Here is a 9,260-nt window from a genome sequence, read left to right as displayed (position 1 = left end):
TTCCCTTTAAAACGTTGCAGATATAATAGCCACATGGTGTCTCTTAAGCGTCCATAATTCAATTAGTCATTTTTCTGGACTCTGCAGAAGTAAAATCTCATTAAGACAGCATGAAATCTCTGAAATCATATAACATAAATAAGCGCGGTAGCATGCAGTTTTGGACACAGTCAGGGTCTTTTAAGTTATATCCCTGCTGCATCTTTTGAGCGAGAGCATCTGTAAGTTAAAAGTCCCTCGTATTTTAAGAACTGGGAGGTTGTAGCGCTTGCTATTTTGATGAACACGTTTAAAAATAACCGTCTTAAATCTGAGAGACTGACTGGAACTGCCGATGTGCAACGTGTGATTTAAAAGCTTATGAAAACGTCCACACAATATATGCGCCCTCTAAACGTTATTCTCTATGGAGGCTGCGTCAGAGCGTCACTATCACGTGATCATATTTGAATTTAGCCCTCGAAGTTTCTGTTTGTCAAAGGTCCCCACTGGTTACAGTTTGAAACATTTTCGCTTGAAAGTGGACACAAATTATGGAAAAGGAGGACTCAAATGCTCAGCAAACGAGGAAGTAAGTAACGTTAACATGTAACATGTAATATTTACTTAGCAAAAAAGTGTGAAATATTCGTCAGTGTAACTGTTATGGCCGTAATGTTGACTAATGTGGGAACCGTGGGAAACGGTTAATTTTAACGGTAATGTACACGGTTAATGTTAGCTATATTACAGACTGACTGATTCATTTATAGGTTTTCTAACATGAGCCACCTAGTTAACTGTTACGGAGATGAAGGTGGAGCTGGCGTCTTATCCGAATCTTCGCATTCCACCTTAAAGTGGACTGCAGTTAGTTCTGCCACATTTAAGGTGGAACGGGAAATTTGAATAAGAAGCGAACTTCAGCTTCGTGTTACGTAGACAGTTTAGTTAGTTAAATTAGCGAGGTAATAAGTTAAGATAGCTAGCTAGTACGTTAGCTGACCAGGAGTTGTATTATTTTGTTTTAAAGGTAACGCTAGCTAAGTTAGCTAAGTTATCTGGCTGGCTGGTTAGCTCCCGAGTCAATCAACAAACTCGGAACATAGGATAAATGCACAGCAACGTTAGCTAACGTTAGTGTTCACCTCTTATATTAAGCATAACCAATACTCACTTAGAGGATCGAGAAAAGATTTCAGAAACTTCTACTTAAAATCAGGAAGGACCAGTGAGATGAGAGAACGTGAAAGGGGAAGTCCACCAAGTTTTCTTAGTAATTCACTTCTTGAGATGTAAACACAGTCGTTCAGAGTAGTTTGATGTGAAATGGTTCATTGTAAAGAAACTTACTGACTCAGATCTCTTTTATATGTTAAAATTGATGATGACAAAACAGTGGAAAATCTGAAAAAAAAAAAATAGTGTTGTATAGTGTTTTAACTTTCTGTGAGGGAGCGTTCAGAGACATTGAACTCTTTAGATATTTGGTTTCTATCACCACTACTGTGAACAGTTCTGATTCAGTAAGTTTCTGTAGAATGGAGTGTTTCACATCAAACCACTCTGAATCTCCACATTTCATTATGTAGATTTTTTGAAAAATCAGTGGAGTTTCCTGTTAACTGAACAAAACCGTTGTTGTCCTTGTATATTTTGTAATTAGTTATAACTCTGTTATATAACATCCACAGCCTTGTTTGAAAAATCACACAGTTCCTAAACATCCTAATAAAGATTTGATTTTACTGCTTGGTTGATGCCAAAATGTCTTTGCACCCTTATCAGTTTACTGAGTGGGATGTTTTTGGTCTGTTGTACTTCAGCTACCCCATGGAGAGGATGATACCATCATCAGTTGGGAATGGACCTCAGGAAGAGCATGCTTCCATGCCTAAAGAGCAGAATGGCAGTGTTCAGAGCATGTACTGTAAGGATCTTGTGTTTGGAGGTGACACAGAGTTGTCCTTTGAAGAGCTGCGTGCCCAGCGCTATTTTAAACAGTTGAATGGTATGTCCCAAAGAACAGTGTTTCTAGCAAACGTTACTTACCATCAGTACATTTCAGTGCTATGTTTTTGCCTGCAGTACTTGAGCTTGGTCTGTACCTAGCCATGTTGAGACAGTTAAACTGAGGAGAGCATAGATTTCAGAAGACAATGCGTTAGTTAGTGCAAATTGTTTTATTTTTATTTTTTGTTAACTTCTCAGAAAAAGTCTTACACTTGAACAAAGTTAAGCAGGAACTGAGAGTTCAGATTGAGCAGAAACAGAAACTTATTCAAGGCAGAAACGGTGCGACCCAACATCAGGTAAGTGGCTCGTGTTGATCCCTCAAAATATATAATTTCTTCTCATTTCTGTTTGTTAAATAGTAATGGCGCATGATCTCCACAAGGTATTTTGCCTCTACTGAGGTAATAAAAATAAATAAAATAATGAATAAAAATGATTATGTGAAGTTGACTGAAGCTAAGCTGTCTATAAGTTGAATGTTGTCTTCTTGATCACTTTGTTTTGCTGTTGTGGCCAACTTGCCTTTGTCCTGTTTTCTTGGTTGCACAGCAGTTTGAAGTGCCACAGTTTTCCTCCCAGATATCTGAAGTTAGTTGTGCTCCTGTTCCTCCTACTGAGGTGGCTCCATTGAAAATCTATAGTGAGCCAGAAGCGTCTAGCAACTCTGCCGTGAGGTAAGTTTTTATGGTATGTTTGGGTGTGCTGAATAATTTAACAGCATATTATGTTTGTTATTCTAAAAATAATTTTTGTCTTTTCTTTAGAAATGGTGTAGTAAACCAAGATGAAATGGGACAAGGTTGGTGGAGTGCATATTTCTGTGTTTTTGTGCTTGATTGTTGATTTAGTTAAATTGCAATTTACCGAACTTATTGAACGTGAAGCAGTAAAGTCAATAGAAGAAACATCAGTCAGCAGTCACAGGCACAAGTGAGCTAAGCCCTAAACCTTAAATATCCTGTAGCTATAGCTCTCAATTAATTGATTTTCTTAGAAGATGGAGAAATCTTTAAATAAGTGATGATCCAGAGTTTGTAGTAATACTGAAAAAACTCCTGAGAAATGGCATGTATTTTTGTAAACTGAAGAACAAGAAAGAAAAACCTCCAAATACTGAGAGTAAATGACCTAATTATAAATCCATTTTGAGGTCAAAAAGAGTTCAAAATAATTATAATCTCTTTATCTGTTTAACCCCTAGGTAGAAGTACCCTTAAACAGAGGCATTCACAGATGTCAAAACCCTTTACTGTACATGACGAGAAGGCAAATACAAGGTGTATTTTTATTTATTTATTTATTTTTTTTATATTTCCTCTGAAAAATTTTGTTTTTCATTCTGTACATTTCCATTTTTAACCTCTTCTCTTGTTTTCTCCTCTAAAATTAAGGTCATTCTCAACAAACCATAAATCCTTGAAGCTGCCCACATCCATTTTGAAAGTCAGACAGCCTGCATCGGAATGTCCCAGTGATAAAGTAATTAATGATTTGTTATTCCAGACCTCCCTGAATTGGCCATTTTAAATATGTATTTTAATGATTAAATGTATGTACTGTATTTTCAGATGAGGGCTTTTGGATCTGTTTTTATTTAAATTTGATTTCTTTTCAGGACGCCTCCATCTCACGCTCTGAGGAGGCTATTATCAATGGCCACTGGAATAAGACTCTTTGCAGAAGCCCAGATGATACCTGTGATTTTGCCCGTGCTGCTCAGCTGGCCTCAACGCCATTCGGGGGACCAGTGAGGCAAAACCCATCAGAGGGAGGCCTAATGGAAGACCATGAAGCCCTCAACAAAACTGCCTCTGTGATCTTCAAAGAGCCAAATCCTGATGCTATAGCAGAGACAAAAAAGCTAAGGTAATTACTACTTATAGAACCACGTGAAGTACAGTATACGACACATTCTTCATCAAAGAAAACAACTATTAAACCATGCAAAGAACTATTTAAGCATTCAAATAGTTTTTGTCCTGGTTTTATGTACTTTTCTAAAGAATCCCTTTTTAAAGAGTTTACTGTTTGTCATGCTTGCCAGAGTAGGACTGTTGAACTGTATACATATGATATTAGTCATATACATATTAGTCAATCAGCTTGTTTTTTGTTTGAGTTTGTTGATTTTACTGTGCTACTCCAAACACATCTATCTTTATCCTAAGCCCAATCCAGGAAATCAGTCAGGAATGGGGTTATACCTCCTTTGCTGGCACCTACTCTGTGGAGCCTGAATCACGAGGAAGAGCTGACACTCACTTAGGGAACATGGAGGTTAGCCAGTCTACTTCAAGAACAGCAGCATCTGTTTCTGCCCCTGGTGAGAACTTCTCTCAAAATAATATGGTGTTTCTAGTCGATTATCACCAGTACATACATACATACATATATATATATATGTGTGTGTGTGTGTGTGTATATATATATATATATATATATATATATATATATATATATATATATATATATATATTATATATATATATATATATATATATATAGCGTTTTTTTTTTGTTTGGTATTGATTTTCATCCTTCTATTAAAGTTCTTGTTTTGTGCATTTTATATAATGTCATGTGGGATTTGTTATTGTTGTAGCAGTATTAGGCCACCAGGTGGCAATGAAACTTCATAAAGCATCTATAGACTGCCATTAAGGTTACCTGAATGCAGTATAAAACATTAATAAGAGAATCATACAGTAAAGAGCTCATATAATGGAAAACTGAATTTCCCTCACTAAACTAAAACTGAGTATAGACGATTATACACATATAAAAAAAAAGTGATTTTACCGTGGAACATTAATTATGAACAAATCATCACATCAGTTAATCACTAGTGGTTGGTGTAGTGTAGTAGGTAACATCTCTACTTGCCACGCTGCAGACTGGGGTATGATCCCCACCACAGGCAAGCACCCTTCAATATAAAATGGTGATTTTAAATTAGAAAAAGTAAGCTCCAAACAAAACATGTCAGTACAGAATGAGTTTATTGTAATATTATTTAACAGAGTAACAATCTTACCAAAATTGTGCAGCTGTATTGTAGTGAATCAGGCTCTGTACTGGCTTATACTCAATATTAAAGGACTCGAATCGGATTGGGGAATGCTGAATAGTTCGCCAACCAAAAATACCTGACAACGATCCTGTGATCAAAACTGACCGCTGATGAAAGACTAGAGAATGGCAGAAACACAGTGAAAAGATTGTGTAAGGGTCATGGAGTCTCAAAGCATATATAGATGTTTTTCACCCAATCAAATAAGATTTAAATAAGATAGACATTTAATACATGCCATGTTTGAGTGTGTATGTTGTTATGCAGTGGAAATGTATGCAATGGTATTATTTTTGCTGTGTTGAATTTTTAAAAAGGTATTAAAAAGCAGCATTGAATTTGATTTTAAAAATTGTGCAGCAGCAGTTTAGCTCCATCTATTCACGCTAAAGTTATAAGAAGTGGTTTAGGTCTGACTGCTTTTTGAACTCATCTAGGTATAGGCCAATTGATCAGAACAGACATCTTTTACATATATCAGGCATAAATGCAGAGTAACTATAACAGCCTGTGTCATTCTAATAGATGAAGAAAAAATGAAAAATGGTCATGTAAAAATGAATATGACTATAATGTTTAAGAAAGTACTTCCTAGTACATAAAAAACACGCAAATGGCATGTGTGGATCTCAGGGGAGAAAAATAATACGAGGAAAGTATAAGATGTTGGGCTGTTTAAAACCAAAGTAGTATTTCTGACACTTTTCAGAATTTGTATAGTTTTTGATGTTGTGCAAAACATGTGACTAGCAGCAAGCCAGTCATATAAGTATTACATGTCGACCTTTTAAAATTAAATCTTGCTAAATAATTAATGCCTACTTCAGTCACCAACAGTCAGTAGTAAGACTTGGATCCACTGCTGGTGAGTACAGGATGTTTACTAATCCTAAATGTTTGTTTCACCAGAGCCTGACATGGTCAATCCCTGCAGCCTGGCTGTCAGAAAAGCTCTGCTTGATAACATGGACCTGAGTGCATTTGCTAACTTCAACAAAAAGACTGGACCTCTGCCTGAGACTAATGATGACCTGCATCTTGGTATCCCTCACATGCATATGACCATAACTTAATTAGTAACTTGGCATTACAGGCCTAAGCTTCTGACTGAACAGTATTTATTATTCTAGATGGCGAAACCTTGTTCTTCGTCAGAAAGATGGGTGATGTGGATAGATACTTGTATTGTTCAAGTGGTGGGAGTGTGCTTGCTAAGGTATGTCTCTGAGCACTGAACTTCAGTAGTCAATCTTGTTGATTGAACAGGCGGAGACATGCATTGTTGCATCCCTCTGGTTTGTGCAGGTGGACGAATCTACAGTACCTTGGGATTTCTACATCAGCTCCCAATTGAGAGCCAGGCTACCTACCAATCTGCAGCACTGTTATGCTCAAAGCACCTGCTGCCTCTATGAGAATGGCTCCTTCACACTCTGGAGGGTTCATCAAGGGAAGACTATTCAAGTATGGCTCTCTTTATTGTAAAATCATGGTCGTCAAAGTTATGGAGTTGCCTTGTTCTTCATACAAAACAGTTTTTTTAACAATATGTTTTTTTTATTGTGGTTTTTAATGCTTTTTTGTGGCTATTTCTATATAGGACCTACTAGAAGAGCACATAGATAGACAAGATGTTCCACTCTTAGCTGTCCAGTTGCTGGAGATGGTAAAACAGATGCACTCGTGCCGGCTTGTTCATGGGGCTTTGCGGCCTGACACGCTAATGCTGTGCAACAGGTACAGCTAACCTACACAAAATTTTACTGATAGTTTAGTACTAGTTCCTTTGCTGTTTTAAAAGGAATAAAGTGATGAGGTGCCCCATACAGGTGTTTAGCAGAAAAGAATGGTGGTGATGAGGTGAACATGGTAATTTTCTACCAATTTGAAGCTGCGTTATGCAAGTTTTTTTGTTAAAATTGAAAAGAAAAAGAGCATTACAGAGTAGGAAGGATAAACGCATGTTAAAATATGATGTCAGGTGTGCTAAGAGACGCTCTGTGAAGCCTGAAATAATTTAAATATACTCGGAGGAGGAGTCCTAAGCACAACTGATGCTCAGCTCAGTACTTCCACTAAAACTTGCAATATGTGCTGAATGTTTACTTTTGAAGAAAACTGAAATCTAGCTTTAGGTTAGCTGTGCTGGTTCTAGAATTCCAGATCTTGAAAGTATTCTTTAGGTGTCCAACAAGTTAGTTAAATAGTAAGATAAAAACACACTCAGTGCTCACCCGTGTGCCTTCATGTTGATTTAAGTGATGATTCTTTTCCCAGCTCTGAAGACAGTGTTATTATCGGGATTGAGTTCTCCAGCTCATTGGATCTTGAGCTGCAGCCCGAGGTGAAGATGGTGCAAGCTCTTCCGTCTGCTCAGGACTACATTAAGCAGGGCTTATTGTTGCCCTCTGCCTCCCCTTACCAGGTATGTCATTCACAGGCTGCTTAGAGATTAATGTGAAGAAAGAAAAAAAATGTCACAAAGCATTGACATTGTAACGTGCTAGGAGAAGTGACATACTTAAAGGGAAAAAATACTATTGCTTCATCTGTGGTAAACATGCTTACTTGCCTCAGGCTTGCTGTGGTTCCACAATACTATAGTATATATTAAGAGTTTCTTGTATTAAGAATATATATATATATATATATATATATATATATATATATATATATATATATAAATTTAATGACTGCTCACCTTCGAACAGGTTGATCTATGTGGAATTGCAGAAATAGTGCACTTGTTACTATTTGGAAGAAGCATACATCTAGTTAAGGAGGACGCATATTGGAGATTGGCAGAGGACTGTAACCTCAGGTATGATCAGTTAGTACATGCCCTCTGAAATACAAGTCAATGAGTCATGCACATATATCTCATTTCTCAATCCACTATCTTAATTTTTCCATTCTTTGGTAAGGATGTTAAAAGATGTGAGAAGATTGTGTTTAATGTGTTTGTCCTTCATTTTTAGAGAGCCTCTCGGTCCCTTGTGGGAAGACTTCTTCCATAACATTTTGAATCCAGAGGACAAGTCAACAGAGTGTGTTTTGTCCAACCTCATCAACTGCTTAAAGAATGCTCTCTATGAAGACTTGGAGTGTCCCGTTTCACTGTAATGTATGTTGTTAGTGTGTTTTTCTATGTTATTTTCACCTCCTTTAGCACAGAATACCCTTCTCTGTCCTTTTTGACTTACTAAACTTCAGATGAACTGAATTCATTACCTTCTGTATTTGTTTGTACCTTTTAATTCATTCATGCAACCCACAGGGGTGTTTCTGTAAGCTGGTAAACATCATAAAATATACCAGACAATTACACTAATATTAAGGTCTTTCTGGAGAAGCAATTTGTTGTAAATCGACATATGTATGTTTTTGTATGTTGTTTTTGATAATATTCTTTATTAAACAGTGGCAAGTTGTGTATAATCCAAGTGTTCGTTTTTTTTGTTAATATAATAAATGAAGCTGTGTTTAGCTCACTTGTTCCTCTCAAACTTTTTTTGTGGTGGTTAAAAAAACAAACAGCCTGGTATTTTATGGTGGTTTGAGAGATTTAAGGGTGACGAGGCAGAAGAGAGGGAATTTCATAAACAATGGTCTGAAACCACATCTTTATTTATTTAATAGCCTGAAACCACTCTTTAAGGTGCCAAGTAAGCACAGTTCAAAAGAGGCAAAGCATGTATTTAAAAAAAAAAACAGGAACTGTCTGGGATAACAAAAAGTGCGAAGACTTATTTCCGTTGTGTTCCCTAACTCAAACATTTAAGAATGGTTTGATGTGAAATGGTTCATTGTCAAGAACGTTGCTGGTGAGAGGAACCAGGGGTCGTAACATCTGCAATGCCAATATAGCAGTTTTATGTATTGTCCAAAATGATCAGTGAACCTGCATATTTCCTGAGTTTTTAAATGTAATGTTGATAATGTTAAAATAGTGGTAAATCTGAAAATAAAGCTTTCTTTGGTGGCTGTTTTGCCCAACAGTGCCCTGCATAGATCTCTTTGCCATGAATTTCGTTAAAAAATGTCCCGATACTATCGTAAAACAATGTCTCGGGCATTTGACTGTGAACCGTTCTGGCTGTAAACCATTGTAACTCAGTATGTTTCTCTATAAAGGAGCATTTCATTTCAAACCAGTCTGAACGATTCAGTTATATCTTAACCATTTAATTAAGCT

At 36.7% G+C, this 9,260-nt stretch overlaps 1 protein-coding gene across 2 annotated transcripts; it reads left to right on the top strand.

The window, feature by feature from the left end:
- On the top strand, positions 1-8,453 carry bub1ba (BUB1 mitotic checkpoint serine/threonine kinase Ba). Of its 2 annotated transcripts, none has more exons than XM_036581836.1 (16): positions 1-571; positions 1,806-1,990; positions 2,191-2,291; positions 2,548-2,669; positions 2,760-2,794; positions 3,197-3,272; positions 3,387-3,474; positions 3,611-3,861; positions 4,164-4,318; positions 5,975-6,106; positions 6,196-6,281; positions 6,371-6,529; positions 6,666-6,802; positions 7,343-7,490; positions 7,777-7,886; positions 8,044-8,453. In XM_036581836.1, the coding sequence occupies exons 1-16, from the start codon at positions 534-536 to the stop codon at positions 8,186-8,188; spliced, it is 1,968 nt and encodes a 655-aa protein (XP_036437729.1). In that variant the 5' UTR covers positions 1-533; the 3' UTR covers positions 8,189-8,453. The 2 variants fall into 2 exon arrangements, with proteins under 2 accessions (XP_036437729.1, XP_036437728.1); XM_036581835.1 differs by having other exon boundaries at positions 2,545-2,669; positions 8,044-8,452.
- Positions 8,454-9,260: the final 807 nt, after the last annotated feature.

This window comes from Colossoma macropomum, unplaced genomic scaffold, assembly GCF_904425465.1.
Source record: "Colossoma macropomum unplaced genomic scaffold, Colossoma_macropomum, whole genome shotgun sequence".
Classification (NCBI taxonomy): Eukaryota; Metazoa; Chordata; class Actinopteri; order Characiformes; family Serrasalmidae; genus Colossoma; species Colossoma macropomum.
Note: the sequence above shows the minus strand (reverse complement) of the source record. Positions and strands in the feature narration are given on the sequence as shown.